General features: G+C 38.9%; 1 protein-coding gene across 1 annotated transcript in view; it reads right to left on the bottom strand.

The window, feature by feature from the left end:
* SYT9 (synaptotagmin 9) overlaps nucleotides 1–20,862 on the bottom strand; it is a 53,718-nt gene extending 32,856 nt beyond the window's left edge. Inside the window, exon 1 of the mRNA XM_030451246.1 lies at nucleotides 20,715–20,862. Within this exon, the coding sequence (XP_030307106.1) occupies nucleotides 20,715–20,862 (148 nt within the window). The remainder of the gene's footprint in view (nucleotides 1–20,714) is intronic.
* Between the last annotated feature and the right edge of the window lie 681 nt (nucleotides 20,863–21,543).

Below are 21,543 nucleotides of genomic sequence, written 5' to 3'. Positions count from 1 at the left end.
AAAAGGATTTAAGATATCAAAATATTCTTTTTTTATTTTCAAGCAGCAAATTTTTCAGTTTTTTCTTATTAAGCTGAAAACTTATTTAAGCAGAATGTTTTGTTTGTAATTTAGGTAAGGTGAGATTTAGGTAAAGTGAGACTATTGAGATAGTGTATTAATTGCAATCAAAATGGTATGTAAGCACAACACTCAGAAGTATCCTTGCTGAAGAAAACTGATCAGTCTCTACGATAAAACTTAACAGCTGTAATCCAGTAAGCTGAATTTGTTCTAAAAGTATTTCCTTGTTGTTTGCACATCTATTTTATCTTAAAATATTCAGTCTGCATTACAGCAAATTTCCTTGACAACTTGGCTGACATAAAATACTCTGGTAGAGTTTGTAAGTGACAAAAAATGTCTTTGCTTATCAGAGAGCTGGCTGAATAAGCAGTGATTCTTAAAGACACAGTTGATAGGAGTCATATGTTCAAGGGCTCGCATTTTTCTTTCTGACATCTTGTGGTAGTATCTATTGACAAAGAATTATTCTGGTCTTGTGAAAACTAAAGCTTCTCTTTCACATGAGACATGAGTACTTAAGCAAGCATAAGAGAAAATAACATTTCTCATGACAGCCTATACATTGCTGTAAGAAGTTTTATGCACGTTCTCGTGCCTCAGTTCTCTTTTGTTGCTTCCATATTCTCTTTGATTATGTAATTTGCACAACTGGTAAAATATGCAATATTAATGTATACATTTGGCCTTGTAATAACCAGCAAAATATTATATAGTAAAATTTGGAAAAATCAATAAATAATAACAAAAGAATGGACAACCATTTTAAAGATACTGTGCTAGACTGTAAAGTATGGAAATGCAACATGCCACAGAGATGGCTTGAAATGCTCTATGGCATCCTGCTCGGCAGAATGACTTGGGGTGCTATTTGCAGGACAGGAACATAGCAGGAGAAAACATTATAAACATCTGAGAAATGTTTATAGCTTGTTAGCTAAAATGGGAAGCTGGTGATATGTTGAGAGAGCAGTTTTAGGGCTGTTTATATATACAGTAAATCATATGACCATCAGGCCTGTTAGGTCCCTCATAGTGCAAAAATTGAGTAGCTGAGCTCTGTGAAAGTTACAGTTCCCACAACACACACTCGGGAGCTGTGATGCATTTACCCACCCACTTGCTCTACATATCTACATTTAACGTATCTTGGCATATGTTAAATGGAATCAGATTAATTATTTTCCTGGAATAAATAACAGGACACACAGGATTTTCCTTTTCTTGTAGGATCATTCACAAAGTAAACTGAGCTGCTAATTAATACATTGCAAATGTTTATCCTGGTTATTTTTAGGGGATGGAAAATAGTAGTTCATAAGGCTGTTGAAGTAGCTGACTTTTCATCTAGCCATAAAAAGTCATTAGCCACTTTTGACAAATACTGTGTATGTTCCCTGCTTGACAGGATGAAGGTTTTTTACTAGAGAAATTAATGTTGAAGGATGAATTCAGAACAACTATGCTTTGTACTAGAAATTTTTGGACAAATTGTGTCTGCTGAGAAGTTTGAAACTTTCAAGATTTGTGAATGTTCTAATGAATAAGCCATCAGAGCACACATTAATCTTGAATGCTCTTACCCAATGAATAATAATGAGGAGAAATTGCCATTTATTTCTGCAACATATAAGTCCTGAGGTTATAGCAGAAGCATGAACAGCCTACTAGAACTATGCCAATAAGCTTTAAAATCCATTATAGTCCTTGACAGCCCAGGAAGTTGCAATAAGTAGCAAAGAAGCATATGAGAGCACTAGATGACAGAGCTACATTTCATTTGTATAAAACTACAGCAGTACTGTAACAAAGTGCTCAAAACAACAGTAAGAGAGATATGTTTTTAAAAAAATAATGAAGTACCAACACTTTCAGTATTTTTTAAACACATTTATTTTAATTTTGATCCTCTTTAGGGCACAATCTTTACTTGGCAAAACTTTTTTTTTGTTGTTTTACTTTCTTTTGGTGGGAAAATTTATGGAATTACATTAATTTAAAGGACCACAGGAGATGTGGACAGACCTCTAAAGGGTGTGCACTACTATTTGAGCCTTATTAAAATCTAAATTTCAGGTTCATATCTAAAGATATGCGTAAGTAAATATATTTAGACATGTACACATCCACAATGAGATGAATATGGTGTAATAAGATGCAAAAATATTTTCAAATAACTATTCATAATGATTAACAGTTCATATAGTGCTCATATAGTTCTAGAAAAAAAAATCTATCCCATCTATTTTTCTTTCAAATCTCAGATTTCCTTTTTATTGGAAGCACAGAATTTCATCTACCAGTTGACTGCTTGTCTCTGTAGTTTTCTTAAATCCAGTGTAAACAATTAAATTTTTAAATTTTGAATAATCAAAAAAATTTACTTACCTGTTTTGAAGCATATCTCTTAATTTTGTTTTTTACCAGGATATAAAAATGCTTAAAGTAAGAAGTATTGTTACTCTTCTAGGCACTTTATGTAGAATAAAAGTGCCTGCTTCTCTTTGTAGACAGACTGCTCCAAATGGAAATGAGGTCAATTATTTCATTAGCTTCCTTTTCAGAATAAACTACTCCAAGCCTGTATTATGGAAGTTTGGCACATCACACTGGTTCAATATTTACAGTTCTTCCTTTAAATTTAAGGAAAAGCCAAAATTCTTCTACTTTCTGTACACCAGCAGATCATAAAAAACACTGCCCCAAGTGTTGAAACCTCTCAAGGAACTTCAGGAAAGTTGACTGCATAGATTGATATGGATAAAGAGGAAATTTATTGCTTATCTTGACCTTCATGAACCTAAGAGGATGGGGTATTTTGTTGTGGGTTCCCCCCCCCTCCCCCCAAAATGGAAGTCTTACTGGTGGGGATATTTACTGCTCAGAAAGATAATGGACTAGTAATTTACAATCAGATCAAGTTTACTATAATTTACTGTCTGGAAAAAAAAAAAAAAAAAAAGAAAAAGAAATATACTTTTTTCCCATCCACACTCCTCTTCATCTCCAAAGAGCAAAAGAAACAAATCCAAAGCTTCTACAGATTGTTACGAGTGGGTAATTCTGGAAATCCCGTCTGTCTAAAATACTGTCTAAGAGAAAACTGTAGAACAGATATGAAAACAGAGAAACTAAAAGCAGAAAATACAGAGAAATCTAAAGTGAAACAGCTTAAATATGAAACAGCTAAAGAATAGAACTGAGACACAGACTTGATAAAAACTGTCCCTAAGACTGCTCTTCTGCTTTTTCATTCCTAGATAGTTATTGTTTTAAAGCTGTGATGCTCTTGAGCCTTCTAGCACACCCAAATGCAAAGAAGAATTTCAACTGGCTTATTTTTGCAAAGCATATACTAAATAATGACTGCTCGATGTAAGAATTGAACATATCTGAATTTCTGCTTTCCTTGCACTTATAGAGTTGTGCAAGACATTCCTTATGTTACAAGAAATCTGTAAAAAGAACAAGTAGAAACTACTCTTCCAGATTTTTTTTATGAACTAAGCAATTTCATGTTGTATTTAGCTGCGACTATAAAAATGAAACTGGACAGTCTGAGGGTTTTTCTTGTCTTTAACTAGTTTTATGGAGAGGAAAGCTGATATACTGTTATTATGACCAAGAAAGCAAACACTAAACACAGTAGTGACAGGGAGTCTACCATCCCAGATTAATGGACTCACCCAGATCAATATTTGTTATTGAGATGAAAGCAGTGGGGTCTAATCCTGTTGTTCCAGTGAGTGTACCCAAACTGTGCACCAGGTTACACAAATGCACACAGTCAGATTTTGATGCTGAGCAGGATGATAATGATCTTCATGCCCAACAGTTACTTTCTGAAGCTTGTCACTATTCTTACTGCATATCATGGAGTAGGCGTCCACATATGTGGCTTTCTCACCGGCTGGCAAACTGGCAGGCAGCTTGCTGTACTACAGTTGACTGTAGGGATAAATTCAGGTCTTAACTCTCTATAGCTGCTGATCTAAGCACTTTTATTGAGCTATAATTAAAGAGAAAAAAATCAAGAAGATAATACCTCAGAAAAGTACCTTTCTGCATCAGTGAAGTAACTGTGGGATTTGCTGCTCTCCAAAATCCAGATGTCAGAGTTCGCCGATGTAAACTGCTGCCAGTGACTGGTGCAGTTAATGTATTCATGTTCCCTTCAGTTTCTCTAATTGGACAGAGTTATACCTGGAGAAATGTGGCCCTACCACATGGTCAGAGGGATATGCTCACAAATCACTTACTGTGAAAGGTCAGGAGTTTCTGCAGACCTGTTGGGTTCATTGGGAACCCAAATCTTTAGAAGGGACAAAGATGAAAGCTTGATATAATCCTATGTGCTGTTAACTTCTAAATTTGCCAGTCCCAGTTGTACCTTCCTGACAGTTACATCCATAGCTGATAACTATGGAAACAATCAGATCACAGTAAAATATAACTGCCAAAGAACAGCATTGATAACTAGTTCATTAAGGCTAGAAATTTTGGCAACCACTGAGATGAAGATGTTTCAACTTTTCTGGAAAAAACAGTTTATTTCTGCCCTTACACCTATACGAAACCCTGCTGAGTCAGAAGTTACTTAGTTTTTCATGCATCTCGGCAGAAAGGTCAAGATACTAACACTTCAGCATTTCAGGGTTCGAAGGCTGATAGTAACTTAACTGAATACATTGGCTGTGCATCTGTCAGAGAATTCAAAAGCTGCAAGGGGCCTCATGGTGCATTTTGCACCTAAAAAAACAAGAAGTGTTTTTATTTTGATATTTAAGAAATACTTTGACTCTTTTTGCAAAACGAAGGAAACACCTGCTTGTGAACACCATACAAGAAGTCGTTTATAGCAATGACTGTTAAACCTGATTTACCAATATCAACCACTGTGAAGTGTGTTGTTTCAATGCATCTGAAACTGTTCAGCAATTAAAAAAAATTAGCAGTTAATATTTTAAGTGTCCTGAAGATTTTGATCTACTGCCCTCAATGGTAATGAACAGGAGTAGTTCATACACCTCCTTTTCCAGACACTGCAGACTCAGGCTGATGGCTCCACACTGATCAACATTGCTGTGTTCAAAGGCTTCTTCTTTCCTTTCTCTCCTTTTCCCCCTTCACTCCATCTCTCCCCTCTGATGCACACACTCATGCATGTACATCCGAAGTCTAAGATATATCAGTGTGGGTTGAAAGCTAAGATTCTGAAGCATATATAAAATTCATAGAAAATGACCACTGACGTAAGCTTAATAAATGATGTTGCCTCTAGAGCTTTGGAATTTTTTAAAATTACTGAATTCTGATGAGTGAAATAGCTACTGAAAGCAACAACTCTCAGATCTGTAAGGCTGGAGCAACTGTTTGCTGTGGGGACCTTGCTCTGTTTGACTGAGTTGTAGAGTTGTGTGAGAAATCAGTGCCAAAGGCAAGCCTCCCTCCTTGATCATACAAGTACTGAGTCACCATCCCTGGAGGTATTTAAAAAATGTGTAGATGTGGTGCTTAGGGACACTGTCTAGTGGACTTGGCAGAGTGTTAGGTTAACATTGGACTTAATGATCTGAAGGGTCTTTTTCCAACATAAATTTTTCCATTCTGTGAAAAGTCTTCAGCTAATGACTCATCACAGTGACCTCACAATTACAAAAATAAATCCTCTGTGCACCTTATTCTCACCAGTAGCTAGATGCAGGATTAGTGGATGCCCTGGAGTGTAACTATTCAGAAGTGATCAAGGCAGGGGGTCATCTGGTGCCTTTCTTGTCGGGCTTCAGGCTATCTCTCTAATGCATGATATTTTCATAATCAACTAACAGTATGCCTTCTGCCCTCTTGGATTATGACAAGAAGATTCACTCAAAAGAAATATTTTTCTCCAGTAATTTCAAATATGATATGAGTTAGAAAAAGAAATGCAAACCCAGATTGTTAAAGAAAAATATGTAATTTTAAAGTCTTGTAAGCAAAACTTTTAAGCTATCTTTATTCAGCTTGTGTTTATTTAACAGATTAGTGATGTCTTCTATATAGCTATGAGATATAAATGACAGTTTTCTGTGCTAAGTTAACCACTTAGTGATGCTGCTATTGCTGATAGGGTTAGTAAATTATTTTCTTAAAGAATAATCAAGGATTATCCATGAAATCTGCTAGAAAGTACTAAAATTTTGCATTTATTTTCTCTGAGTTTCTGGACATACACAGTTAAAATTGTTGGGAGGCAATCTGAATCTGAAAAAAGTTAATGAAATATAAACACTGCAACAAATGCTTTTAGAAAGCCTAACTCTGATATTTGAATAATTGTTTGTAGTGTTTCTCTATTCACATTACCAACCAGAACAACGATGTGAAATTATTAGAGTGATAAAACTGTTTATCACTAAGCAGCTTTTTCCTTTTTTTAAAAATAAATGTCTTTTTACAAATAGACAACAGGAACCAAGATGCAGCACACTTGCTCAAGGTGAAATTAGGTAAATCCATTAAAAAGTCAAATTTGGGTCCTGGATCTTCTTGCTTCTACTTTTGAGTCTAGCAACTTTCCTGTTGCTTCTAGTGAAAGAGAATGTATGGAACTACACAGAAGGAATGCATAGAGTTAGTAAGCACTGCTTAGCACAGAACCAGGATTTTGAACACCAAGCAGATGGTATGGCTTATCACATAATCTAGTTTGAAATTAGTTAATTAAATAATTGAGTTCTGAGAAAACTGTCACCTCTCCAAATGCACCTGCTCTCTATGAGGCAACAGGTGCCACCACAGAGGCACAGACAACTGAAAAGCCATGTCACCTTCCTTGGCAGTGTAAGGGGATTGCTGAACAACAGTTCTTAGGCTGTAGAACAGAAGAATAGTTATTATTACTTTTTTTTCCATAGCAGATCCCAGTAAGCCTGAAATACCACAAAAAGCAATTATGATCAACATCTGTAATAAAAAAATGAAACAGGTTTCTATAGATGTAATAATGCTGCGAGATCAAAGCAAAAAATCCACGCAATAGTATTTATGTGCAAACCCAAACAATTCCCATGGTAAAGATTTGTAGTACCCCATGTAATATACCCCCTCTTCTTGTGGGATATACATGTAAGTGCTATAAAAGTTAATAACCTCTTTTAACTCAGAATTCTGCAGATTTTAATTTTGCTATGCTTTCTTCTAAAGCAAACTCTGCAGTAATCTTTTATTATCAAAACACCATTTTACATATTATATAAGAACTTTAATCTGATAATTAATTGAATGGAGAATAGCAAAATAATTAACTGGATTAAAAGTAAGCTCCAGAGTAGTTTGAATGTGCTGGAAATGAGCCTACGATATTAAGGCTTGTCTTTCCATTTGCAGTAGTCAAAGCAAATTCAAGTTAAATAGTCTGTTTTCATCCTCTGTTCTGACAGAAGAAATTTCCAGTTTTTTAGATGTACAATTATTATCATTATTTGTCATATACAGATTCTTTAAGGATTTTGTGCTTGCAGCAAGTAGAATTTACACAGTCTTTATATTGGATTTGCATTTTCTTTAATTAAGTTAATTTAGCTAGATCTGTATCTTATCTCCTGAAATTATTTTCTCCAGAAAACAGAACAGTTTCTTAATATGAAGAACTAGAGAATTTTCTCTGCTCTAAAAAGGAGAGCAAGGCAACTTCTGATTAGCTGTTCCTTAAATAATCCATTGTGAAATCTGAAGTGCAGGTGCTGGATGTCTAAACTTAAAACCAGACTTGTGCTCCAACATCCAAACCTTGAGTGGTGGTATTGGGAGATAATGCAGCTCTCCATTCCCATGAAGGAAAATCTTGCAGAATCCTGTCCTTTTTCTGTACAATGGGCTTCACTTTCTTGCTGTCCTAGAGTCCTTCATGTCAAAATTCTTTCTATTATTGAGGTTTCTAGACTGAATATTAATTCTGGAGCTTTGGTTGTTTAAACAAAACATATTGCCAAGCTAAACTGGCAGATGAATTCATGTGAGCAATCCAGTGCTTCTTTCATTGCTTTTGTACTCTACATTGTTATCGTAGCCTAGAATAAGCAAAAGAAATATATTCCTTTCAATAATTACTGTACAGCTACACATGCAGAAAGCAATTGCTTCATCTTACAGACAATAACAATTTGTTTCAGCATCTTTGGCTAAAGTCTCCACCAATAAAATAGGATATGTCTGCATTAGTGATTTAGCATTGCAGGAGGGAGGGGGGGGGGATTCTTTTTGCTGTAGCTTTGCCTTGTATCCATACTTGGAGCCCAGCAGCACTCTGAGACACGGCACCAATGTTTGTGTTGGCTTTAGTTTTCCTCCTGCTGGAACCAAGGCTGAAGCCAGACTCTGGGGTTTGCAAAGTGGAGGCAGGGACCCCCAGCAGTCAGAGCACCAGGCATGCCTGACACCTGCCTTCAACTGGCACCAGCTTCACTGCTGCTGGCTGCACGATGGAGACATTTGGTCTTATAACCAGAATGGTGTGGGCAGCAAATCCAAATCCTCTCGTTGTGCCACACAAGTTGGCAATGTAGATTTACCTGTTGTGTCTTTATGCACAAGTAAAGGAGATTTGAAGTACAGGAGAGCTACGAGTTCAGAAAATGAACAGTGTTAAAGTCTTTGTAATTTTCTGTTCTGAGAAAAGCCCTTGCACTTAATGTAAAGATCCCGTTATTTTCAATTGTATTTTTGTTAAGCTATTAGCTCCCCCCAAACAGTAATGTATTGTGCATTTTTGAATAAATACAGTATAGCAATTACAGTTAATTGCACGAGATTCTCAATGAGACCCATGATGAAACAAAGGTGACAAGCAATTTAACAGACTGCACTTTTCATCACCAAGATCAATTGGGACATTCTATATCCTGTAAATATTAATAGTAATTAGTGAGCTATACATCACTGTACATCTTTGACTGATGTCCAGCATGTACTGTCTTGTTACATTTCAATACAGGGATGATTTAGTAAAACATCTTTAGGAGACAGTAAACAGCACATATTTATAGAGAGAGCACAAAATGTCTGCATGTATATAAGCTGCTGCTGCCAGCATGTTTGGGCCAGCCTCTGGATGTCATTGATAGCATAAATACAGAATAATAATTAATTACTAGGCAATGCTAACTAAAACAAAATGGGGCTCAATATGAATCTCTGTTCATAGCACTGAGCTTATTATTCAATTTGGCTCACTATTAGATGATGTTAGTACCAGGGGATTACAAATCCCTTCAGGGGTTCTTCTGCAGTAAAATACCACCAGTTGCACAGTATCTTACTTCTTCTAAAACATAATTTCAAATGTATTATGTTCACTCAAGCAATAAATAAGAAAAAGAGGGTAAACAACCTTACCAGAGAGAGAAATTATAATTATGGCACAGCTTTTTTAAGACTAGTTCAATTATAATCACTGATATACCCTCCATGTTGTCTGCTAGTGTCTGCAGGTGGGTTTGCAAAAACAAATGGCATGGAGAGAAGGGACCACCAACTTTGCAACATTCTTCTTGCAGACTCATGGCTGCTCTTCCTCAGGGCTCCTCCAAGGAGAGAACAGTTGCTTTCCTTACCCCCCTCTCATAATTATGAGTGTAAAGCAGATGTTGGCAGCAACCCCTTGTTCCCAGAAACCATAACACCACAGCAGTAGGATACCGTAGGGAACTGTGGAAAAACTGACCCACAGTTTTCATGTCTTCTCTCCTACCCCAAGAACTGCTCGGCTGGATGGCTTTCAGATCTGGGGAATTCTCTGGGTATTGAGGAAGTCCAAGAATCCTGCTACTTCTGAGGGAAAAACAAACACACATAACAGAGTAAACTGATAAATTTCTAGCCACTGTTTTGCCATCTTCTGGTCTCTACATTTTTCATTCTTGCCCGGGGAAGAAACACAACTAAAAATAGTAATGTGGGTTTCTTCTCAGCTCCCCAGAGACAGCTACAACCCACTTTCCTTGCTAACTGGAATGTGCTGAGAGGATTCAGCTACTTCAGCTGAATGATTTTGGGGTATTTTTTTTTCTTGGTACTTTTTTTATTTGTCATCCAACATCCCTAGGTAGATAAGCCACACATCAATTTCTACTACTTATCCTGGCCTCTCATGGCCACCAAAAAGAAATAAAGAAAATGAGATGAAAATAATAACCACACTAGTGATAGTTTGACTATATTATGGGAAAACAGACGTAAAACTGTATTACATGAACATTATTTTAAATCTTTTCTTCAGAACCAAGTGCTTGTATAGATGGAGCCTAGATCTGCATTTGCAATCCAGCCCAGGCCATGAAAGTAAACATTTGAAACTCTTATGTCAAAAAAGGGGCAGTGAGTGGCAAAATGCTGGGATATGTGAATGGAAACTAAAAGTTACCTTGTTACTACTGTTGCACAGCCAGATCCTGGCTAGAGTAAGTGGCAAGATTTAAGTCTGAAAACATAAATCCAAACTTGCAAACAGACATCGTGAATAAATTCCATAGCTAAACGTTCAGATTAAACCCACCACAGAAACAGAGGTTTTGAAATCCTCCTTATACTTTTATTTATTCCTATTTGAATTTGTATTCCATCAAATCTCTTCCTCTCAGTTAGGGCTTGCTTGCTGGTAACAGAGACACGTTTCTATTTGCTAATCTACACAGGAGGAAAATATTTTCTGTTTATTATTTATAAGAGTAAAGTGCTGAGAGGCCCTGACAAAGCACAAGCTTTTGTTGCCTGTTCAGTATGAAAACAGAAAGCCACATTCAGGAAGATTACTTTCCAAAACATTGGGCCCAATGTTTTCTCTTGGCTGCTTTTTAGGCACTTTCAGTGCTTTACTGGCATCACACTTGAGACATGCCCTGCTTTCTCCACTGATTACAGGCCAGGGATTGGCTGGAGTTTTAACTGCATACCAGAACTGAAGATGCAGCTAAAAGGGCAGGGGGAAAGGAGCTCAGAGAGATTTCTCCAAGATGACACCCTAGTGACTGGCACAATTAAGAAAGGAGCCTTAGTTTTTGCAGTCCCCAACTAGTAATCTATTCCAGACTACTAAACCATACTACTGTGTCTAAACATCCATGAATCAAACAAGTTTGTATCAACAATTTGATTCAGAGGAATTTCAGCCCAGTATCTTCTATTCCCTTTTGTATGCTCACACTCCACCACAGCTGGTGCTAAAGCCTCCCACTACCTTGAACCAAGCATCATCAGCATTGTTCCCTTCCTTCAATTGCTGAGTCAGGCAATAGTCAAAAAAACTTGCTTTTTTTTTTTTTTTTTGCTTTTTTTTTTTCCTAAATACTATCTAATAGGTAAAGAATAAGAATAAGCAGCATTTGTGTTTTTAATCTCAATACTTACCTCAGAAGTACTTATAGACTTAGCACCTGCTGTCAGTTACTGAGGACAGTACCTCTTTAGACATTGTTTAATGAATGGATAGTATTCAACATTTCTGTATATAACATTTTTTCTACTCCCGTCCTAAGAAAAACAATTTTTATATGTTAGCAACATTTCCAGTTCAAAAACCCTGGCATGTGCTAAACTATTTATAATCAATTCAAGATATTAACTGAATACCCACTTTGAGGTGATGCTTTTTTTAACATCAGCGATGGCAATAAACACACTGGAATGGCTGCCAGCCACGTTTCAAACCACCAGGACTGGTACAGAAAATAGGGAATTGCTCCTCTTTTACAGCTTTTAATGTTTTATACTTACTGTCTGAATCCATGGACTTATGCATTTCCCAGACACAGTTGGCTGTCCTTGCTGTCATGCTTTACACTATCCTCTTTTACTGATTGGTTTATCACATCTACTCTGTGCATGTATCTTTGATACAGCATTTTAAGGCACTGATTTTACAGCTTGCTTACCTGTTTTGCTTACACAATACATGCTACAGTGGACCAGTGTTGATTGGAGAAGGGAAAATAGCAGAGTGTGGGGGGGGGAAAGAGTGAGAAAGTCTACTGGAAGGAATGACCCTGCAGAGCTTCTTTGCCCCTCCATCTCCTACACAGTACATGTTATATTAAATACAGTTAACAGGGTTGAGAAGAAGGAATGGAGAACTGGGAGAGAAATGTGAAGGGAAGATAAAAGGCTGAACCCCTCTCTGTACACTGTTAAATTTATCCTTGGCAAAAACATCTCATAAAGTCAGCAAGGCTGCCCTGAGAAGCAATCCAGTGTGGGAAACAATTAGGGATGCTGCTCAAGAAAAAAGGGCCTAGTGAAACAAAAGGCACTACTGATTTGGGGTTTTGAATTCCCTAATTCCCCTCCCCTCATCCCTGGCTCTCATGATTTTGAATGAAACATTAATACTGCTTCAGATGCTTCTTCCCTCCAAGGCCAATCAGCTGCTCGGCAGGGCGTGAAGCGGTTGTTCATTTGAACAGCTAACAAGGGAGTCAAAGGACAGAGCTAATTCTATGGCTTTTCCAGCACCACTGAAGCTCATATTTGATTTGACACATGGGGAATGACCTGGAGAGCCTTTCTCCACTTTGGACTGAGAGAAGTGGTACTGTATTAATTCTGCGTAAACAAGCCCGACTTGTCAGAAGAGATAATTTTTCACAATACAACCAAAAAAATAGTCTTAAGATTGGAGTAGACACCTCATCCTGCTTAGTACCATGGCAACAACTACCACTGGAAATCTTCCTCATAAGAGGGGTACAGAAATGAAGCAGTAAAATAGCCAAACCACTGAAAATGTCTAATCCCAAGACTACCATTTTAACAAAATTTCTGGTCCTTCTCTCAGTGCACAGAGCCTTTAGAATGAGAAGTGAATCCTGAGATTGAAATTTATATGTTCCTGAGGGTGAAAAATTGCTTCCCCACAATTTGAAAAGGAGAAAAAAAAAAAAAAAAAAAAAAAAAGAGGTGGCTGAAGCTGTTGCTGGTTCTGTTGCTGTTACAGTGAGTTCTGGTTTCCAGCTCCCAAGAAAAACAGAAAAGAAGGAAGAAAAATACATCAAAGGAAAAAAGTTCAGGTTTTGTTCACAATGCTGGGTCTCACTTGTAACTGCACCACAGGAGGACAGATACAGTAATTACTATCAAATCACTCTGGCAAACCTATACCTGTGCACTGCTATTCTGCGTGCTGCTTCTAGCTATTTTATTGTCACTGTCTCATAGCAGCAGTATGGAAGAAATCATCTTGACTAGTCAAATCACTCTTCATAACACAGAAGCAACAGAACAAGAGACGGGTAAAGAATGAACAAGGTAGGCAGGAATAAGACATTAACTTGAGAATGAGAGCAGACAGAAAAATGTTACACCTGCAGCTAACAGAAGCTGGCAGGATGAGTGATGCTGCTGCATAGGGAAGAGCCAAGGTGACAGGCTTTCCTTGCTAAGTGAAGTTGTGATGGCCAAGCTTTCTTTTTCCTGCTTAGCCACAGCCCTACTGTCAGTGTCAAATGATGCTGTCTCAGGCAGACATGCAAAACTGTGAATCCTCAAAAAAATACCCCCAACAAACTTCCAAACAACCAGAAAAGCAATGAGCATCTGATAGGACTCCAAGACAGTCAACACATTCAGACAGATCCACTTCTATCTTTTTCTACAATGAACTCCTCAAAGAAGCTCAAAGGCTTTTAAAATAAGGAAAAAAAAAAAAAAAAAAAAGGCAGACTTTACTGTTATAAAGACCAGAAACATAACTTCTTATGAAAGAAGTATAACAAGGTATATCAACAACATTTCCTGTCTACTGTGTCTCTGTAGTAAGGTCTTCAAAATCCCAGGTTTCAGTTCAGTTAACTCTAATTTCTGAGTGACAGAAAATCTGCTTGGTGCTGTCTGGTCCCTCTTCTTCAGAGGCTTGGCTGCCTGTTCTGCTCCTCCAGTCCATCTCCTGGGCAAGAGAAGGAACAGGCTTCTTGCTTATGCCATCATCTCTCTGTGCAACAGCTATAAATTTAGAACAAACAAATACAATGGCAAAAAAAAAAGTCAACCTCTCACCTTTCTGTCTATCTAAGCCTAATTTCTGGTCTCCATTTTCCAGTCTAATACAAATTTTCATCATTAAACATGATTATTTATCTCCCAGTCCTTGACTTGGATGGAGAAAACTTTTGTTTTGACTCACTAATGTTTTGCAATAAAAAAAAAAAAAGAAAAAAAAAAAATTCAAGTTAGACTTTTGCTAGTATAGATGACTTAATGGCATCTGCAGAGATAAGAATCTTTCCTGATGGCATGATCTACTGCAAAAGATAAGATAACCACAGAATTAAGCAAAATTGGAGTTATTGGTCTAGATTTGTGTCTTTTACTACCCCAAGCAAACAGGAAAAGGTTAAAAAGAAACAGTACAGATATGAAATTTTTTTGTTCAGTTTTTGGTATTTTTTTAAGGAATACCAGATCTGTTTTCTTTTGTATTTGGTTGCTAATGAACAAAAAACCTCTTTTCAGCAGGCAAGAATTGCCGTAATGCCACTGCTACATATCCTAAACCAGCCCCACTACAGAGAATAGAATAGCACTCGCCAAGAACCAATTCCCTACCTGCTTTATTCCTCTGTAGCCAGGCTCAGGAAACACTCCCTTCCTTTATACACAGAGCCCTCAGCATAAGGAATACTTGAGATCACTCTATTTATGGTAGGCTTCCCAAAAAAAGATAGAATAGTGACGTTTACTTATACCCATTAAACTTCTCTATGGGAAAAACCCATGAAACTCTTGCTAGGCTAGAATATCTGCTACAAATGGAAAGAGAAGATCCTCAGAATGTGGGTGTCATTGATCATTTTCTGATTAGCACTGTACGTCCCTTTCTGTGTATTATAGTCAGATAATTCTTAGTGACCTAACAGTTGTAATTAATTGTATAATTTGATAGATGTGAAAAACATCTTCTATAATATCTAATGTATATTAGTGAAACCACTAACTTTATAGGCATTAATCTCTTGAAAGCTACAAAATACGTACAAAGTTTTAAAACTGAACTCTAAACAGAACTTTATATAGCTGTGGCCATATGTCCAATGAGACAACCTGTGTGCAAGATGGGTCAAACATTATATATTGATTGATTAAACAGCAATACTGTTACTACACTAAATGTGTGGAGAAAACAAACTATACTGTCAGATAATTAAAAGACAAATATATTTAAAGTACTAGAAATACAGGCAGTTAATAAAATGAGATGCTGCTTGAGAAATGGAAGGGAAACACCCAGATGGAAAAAAACAGGTGAAACACAATTATAAACACAATCTGGAAAACAAATGGAGAAACAAGATCCAAAGTAACCTGAGTGGTAACCTGAGCAGAAATTCTGAAGACTGGTTTACAAGTCTTCATCTGGTTTGCAAGAAAAGATTAAAGAAGGTAAATATTTTGATTTGGGCTACTAATTGTATACACACAAAAAAAATCTGTCCCAAGGGGAAAGGAAATATTTGGGGAGTTCCAGAGACAGTAAGGCAGAATTTGGAAATGTTGAACAAACTTCTTGAAGGAAACATGGTCCCTAAGGAAGTCAGGAAAGCTTTATCTTTGTGTGTGTGTAAAACTAAACTGGGGGGAAAGACTGAAAAAGTCTACTGGAAGGAATGACCCTATTTTTATTCCTAATTCTTCTTACTTTACCTGCCCTTTGAAAGCTTGAACTCCCAAATCACTAGTGCCTGACTTTTTTTTTGTTAAATGGTGGATTCACATCAATAATCTTCAAACTCCTTCTGAAAGATAATATATTCTTGGACTGTTTATCTCTGACAGACACACATCAATGGTAAATTGGCTCAAGACAGCCACAAATGCTGCTTTCAATTGCATCTGTGGTACTACTGAATTCCAACTAACCATAGGAAGTATCTAGGATAAAAATCCTGTAACATACTTGTCTGCCAAAAGTAGTCAAGCCAATTTTACTTTGCTAATGAATGTCTAAAATTAAAAGGAAAAAAAAAAACAACAACCAAAAAGCATCTGAACATATTGAGCAACTTAAAACACACAAGATTTGATGTGATTATAATACCTAATGTAGCAAATGAGCAAACCAGCAGCTGTTATACATAACATTTTCTTTATGTGACAATTTTTTTGTACTTTCCAAATAAATGGATCAAGTACTCACTGAACAGTCCCACAGAACATGCAAAGAAGATTTACCTTTGTAAGAAAATGAGTATCAGGAATAAACAGTAAGTTGCAACTGACAACATTTTTATGAAAAGTGTTTCCATGGGTAATTAATTATTCTAAATTCTTATCTTTAAAACTAAAAGTTTGTTTGCAATATGAAAAGGACATGCAGCTTTAGACCAAAATAATCTCTCTTTATCTTTTTGGTTTACATAAAGCCACAGAAGAGCTTAAATTAATGACAAAATATAGCAAAAAGATGCACAATACAATGTTCTTAAGTGCAGCTTTGCACTAAACTATCAATAACCATTATTTTCAGTGGAGGAATACCTAAAATATAGAAATGTGGTTTTGATATAAATATATATATTACAGTATATGTTCAGCTTCTTATTACACACCAAAGATGTTGCAATGTTGCACCTCCTCAAAACTGAATTTAATGAGATCTGCTGTTATGACAACAATAATTTTGGACTTATATTTCTAGGTTTCTGGATTTTAAAACAGTGTAATTAAACTCTCACAGCCTAGTCTTGAAAAAAAATCTCTAGAAAGCTACCTAGGGGGAGGCATGTGGCCTATCATTTGTGCTTGATTCATGAAATGTATGGATCACACAAAAATGTCACAATTTTGAATTCTACCAATACTGAAACCATTATTTTTGTAACACAAAGTCACATTTTTGAGGAATTAATGACCCATAAATCCATTATAGTAACACCTCCACTTAAAGGATCAGACCTTTGTGTTTCCAAATGTAAACTGTTGCCTGTACAAAACTTAGGTATCTCTTAGGAAGCTACAATTGGACAATTCTTTCCCATCATTCCCCTATGTAAGAGGAATTTGCAAATCCCATTGAAATAAGAGTTATGACAAATGCAGTGATAAAGTTTTAGTGGCAAGTGCACTGTATGTACAAGGGCTAAATTTAGTCTACTGTTTTTACATGAGCAAAACTGGTACTTAAGATGAGAATTCAGGTGTAAGATAGGCTGTATGCTGTTTAGCCATCTTGATTTTTTCAGAAGTTGATGTTATTGTCATTACTCATCATGTTATTTTCAATTATATATATTTTTGTTGTTAACAACTCAAAATAATCACACATTCAGAACAGACTTGAATAAATTGTGGATGATTGTAGAGACAACTAACTTCTGATTCAGTTGGTATGTTATTCTGTCTTTTAGGATTACTTGAGAAATCTGCTTGCAATGACTTCAGTAAATATTATATATATATACAATCAACATAGTATACAAATAAACATACTTTTATTTCATTAAATAAAAACGGATGTAGTTGGCTTCAGTCTAATTAACACATGCATTACACAGTGTTATGCTGTCAGTTCAGTGCATAAATGCATACTGTAAACAACAAACATTTGGTAGAATACCCAGAAGGGAGAAGTAAAAATGAAATGGAAGCCCCAGAAAGTTCTTGTTTTCCACACCTACACTGAATATAGATGTAGAGGCCAAGAGGGCTAGAAGCCACCTTTCTCTTCTGTTTTTCTCACAGGGTTAAACTTGATCTCCTCCCAGTAGTGTCCAAGAAGAGCCACAGGACAGAAGTGAAAGGAGTCTTTGTCAGAGAGACAACAGAAAACCTACTCCTGTTGGTCTTCTCAAGTTAGAGGCAAGTACCACTCCCCTGAAGTTGCTACGTACCACTAAAAAACGTAAAGTTACTTCAGAAGTGTGAGGATCTGTCCTTTCATGTTTGAACAGCATTTAATATGACCATGCTCCAATCTGATCAAAGTTCAGGGTCAGTTTTATTGTAGGAATGATTTTTGTGGTCTTCCTTTCATGTGGTTCTGAAGTGTAAATTTTGACTTAAACATTTATACATCTGGTGAGACACTGGAACAGGATTCCTAGAGATGCTGTGGATCCTTGGCAGCATTCAAGGCCATGTTGGATGGGGCTTTGAGCAACCTGATCTAGTGGAAGGTGTCCCTGCCCATGGGAGGGTAGGAACTAGATGATCTTTAAGGTCCCTTCCTACTCAAACCATTCCATGATTCTGTCTTTTTTAACCTTCAGTAAATAGTTGCTTCCAGCATAGATTTTCTTCACATCTTTATAGACCACTAGTGGCTGCAAAGTAAATGGAGCAGCTGTCAGGGCTTTTTCATGCCATTTCAACATTGCTAGGTCAATGAAACTCACTATGTCAATGAAGCTGGTTTTTGGTCAATGAACTACCCTGTGACTGTCAATCATATTTTTTCTGGAAGTCACTCACGATGTCTTCTTACGGTCCAATCCATGATACCCAAGAATCAGCTAACAAACCTCATAGACAGCCTGTTTACCATGACAACATATATACTTTAATCAAAGAAATGTAAAACAAGATAAATTAATAAATTCCTGACATTGCTACCCTATAGAAGTTGTTTCCAAGTCAGGGCTTATGGATAACTTGTTGCCTGTGAGACCCTCTGTGACAGGCTGTAGATGCAAAAAAAAAAAAAAAAAAAAAAAAAAAAAAAAAAAAAAAAAAAATTAAAACTGAGGCCAATGGGAAGATGCTGCCTGCAGCACAATTGCTCACTGCTGTTGCACATTGGCTGGAGAGGGTTAGGGACTGCTGCTCTGTGTAATTGAGCAGGTTTGCAACAGTACCGAAAGGCTGTTGTATAATAATGGTGTAAGCAAAACAGGTAGAAATAAAGACAGGTTTTTATGTATTTTTAAAATCTTTAGGTAGAGGTGATACATTTTTACTGAGCACACTGTGTTTTAAATATGCTCCCAAACAGATGCCAGGTACTCTTTTAGCCCGAGGCTGATGGAAAAAAGCAGGTATTTTCTGAAAGAAATCTGAAAAGCTGTTATCCAAGCAGCTGAGGTTAAAGTCCCATATGCATTTCAAGTACTTTAGTATTCAAAGCGAGCCCTGATTTACGTAGACATTTTTGGAATCATCACCTGATACACAAACATGTGATTGATCTTGGTAGATGAAAATTACAGAAAATCACAGGTCTCTGTCACAAAAATTACTGCTTATATGAACAAAGCAATTAAAACTGCCTATACGAACAAAACAATTAAATTTGCTTAATTTTAAAGAATCCTTATCAACCATTGCATGAATCACTTTGAGTATTTTTAAGTAAGCGAGAAGCCAGAATAGCTGCAAATAGCTTTGAATACAAGCAAAATGAATGTCAGAAAATTCTTTATTCATTTCTTGTGAAAGCAGACCTCTTTTCCACCTATTTTTTTTCTTTTTGGTTGTATCCTCCAGGCCTTTTAGGATATCCAAGCATTTGTCACTAAGTTGCACTCTTAGTATTACTTCAGACTCACCAAATTGCAGTAAAATATTTAAGAATAGAGTGCCATTAGACTGTCCTATGCTACATTTACTGATTTCTTCCAGAGAATATTAAAGAAGCAAATACTGTGGTGTTATGATCAGCTGATCTAACATGAAGGCTTTCCTGTACTGCAGACGTTTACCAACTTCTCTTTTAACTCTCTAAATTTCTCCTCATACTGAGCAAACTTGAGTATAAAAATACAACATAATAACCCCCTACTTCAAATTACGATTTACCTTTTCCTAATCACCAGAGATGTACAGAACATCATTACTCTTTCAAAATTTTTTAGTAGCTGGAGTCAGCTTCGTTATTAAAAAGCTTCCTTAAGGTAAAGTTGTAATGTCAAGAGTGTTACGCCAAGATACAAAAAGGCAACCATAATCCCGACACACACACAAAACCACTCAGTGTGCATCTTGTCAGAACTAGAACCCCCCCGTTACAGAAATGCAAGAACCAGTCTTTTTGGCTTGTGAAATACAGAACTGGGAAGGGAAGCTAGGTAAGATTGTGTTGCATTTAAACTGAGCTACAAGGCACACTCCCCCTGTCTTTTATAATTAAACCGAGAGCCATGGGGAGGGCCACAGGAGTACAAGATGAGCCCCTCGTTAATGACACTGCAGCAAGCTACGGAGGAGGCAGCGCTGGGCAAGAGGCTCCGACCCGCTCCAGGGCCGGGCTGAGGCGAGGCCACCGGCAGCACAGGCAGAAGTTGCCGGTCGCCCTGCCCGCCCCCGACGCTGCCGGCACTCGGGCAGCACACCAAGGCTCCAGCGGGGACTGATGCCGAGCCGGGGGTCCGCATCTCCCCCAGCCCCTGGGCGCTGGGAGTCTCTACCGGAGACCCGGCAGCCGCGGCAGGCAGCCGAGCCCGGACAAGTGTCCTCCTCCGGTCAGGAGGTGACAAATCCCGCCGATCCCGAGCTCCCGCGACCTCCCCCGCTTCTTCCCTCCCCGGCCGCTCGCACCCCGGGGTAGTCCTCGCCGTGCCGGCAGGCCTCGCCCCGCGGCACCCGGCCTCCGAGGGATGCTTGGGGATGTTCGTCCTTTTCCTGTAGCCAGGGAACGGGGGAGGCCGCCGGTGCCCGCGCCCAGCCCGCACCCGTAACAGCGGCGGCCGTACCTGAGTCGGTGAGGCGGGGCCGGGCTCTGTCCCGCACGTAGTCGATGAATTCCCGGCAGTTCTCGTTCTCCACCGCCCCGACGGAGCACAGCTCGGCCAGCAGCTGCAGCGCTTTCTGGCAAATCTCGTCCTCCCTGTCGCCGGGCATCGCCCCCCCAGCATCCTCGGCAGCGGAGAGGAGCCCTGCGGTCAGGCGCCGCGCCGCTGCCCGCCGCCCGCCTGCAGCCGTCCGTGCCGTGGGGCCGCCGCCCGCATCTTCCGCCAGCGCCGCCCGCCCCGCCGGGCCGAGCCGGGCCGAGCCGGGCCGCCCGCTGCTCCCCCCCGCCTCCCCCAAGCCCTCGCTGCCGGCTTCGTCCCGCCGCCTCCTGGCAGCCGCGCAGCTCTTTGGGACGAAGGACTCGAAGGGGAAAGGGGTGTCCCACTAGTTGAATGCAAAGGCGGGGAGGGCCGGCCCCGCCGCGACCGCCCAGCCGCGCTGGCGCAGCTCTCCCCCGCGGCGGGAGCGGGCGGGGGGCCCGGCCGAACCTCCGCCCGAGCAGGCTGGTCGGCGCGACTCTCTCCGCCCCAGAGGCAGGGCTTCGCCGGACCCCGGCCCGATTTCTGCTCGGGAGGTACCGCTCGGCGGCGGGGTCCGGTCACGCAACCCTCTCCTACCCCCCGTTCGCCCCCCGCCCGGTGCAGAGACCCTCTGCTGTGTCCGATAACAGGCTTGGAAGAAAACTTCAGAAGCGGCAAAGGGTCTGGTGAAGTACGGTCCTTAAGTCAGGTCCCAATGGGCAGCTCCTCGTCATCCTTCTCTCCATCACTGGCCAGGCCCAAGCCTCCTGTT

This window comes from Calypte anna, chromosome 5 (assembly GCF_003957555.1).
Source record: "Calypte anna isolate BGI_N300 chromosome 5, bCalAnn1_v1.p, whole genome shotgun sequence".
NCBI lineage: Eukaryota > Metazoa > Chordata > Aves > Apodiformes > Trochilidae > Calypte > Calypte anna.
This window is presented reverse-complemented; position numbering and strand designations above follow the sequence as displayed.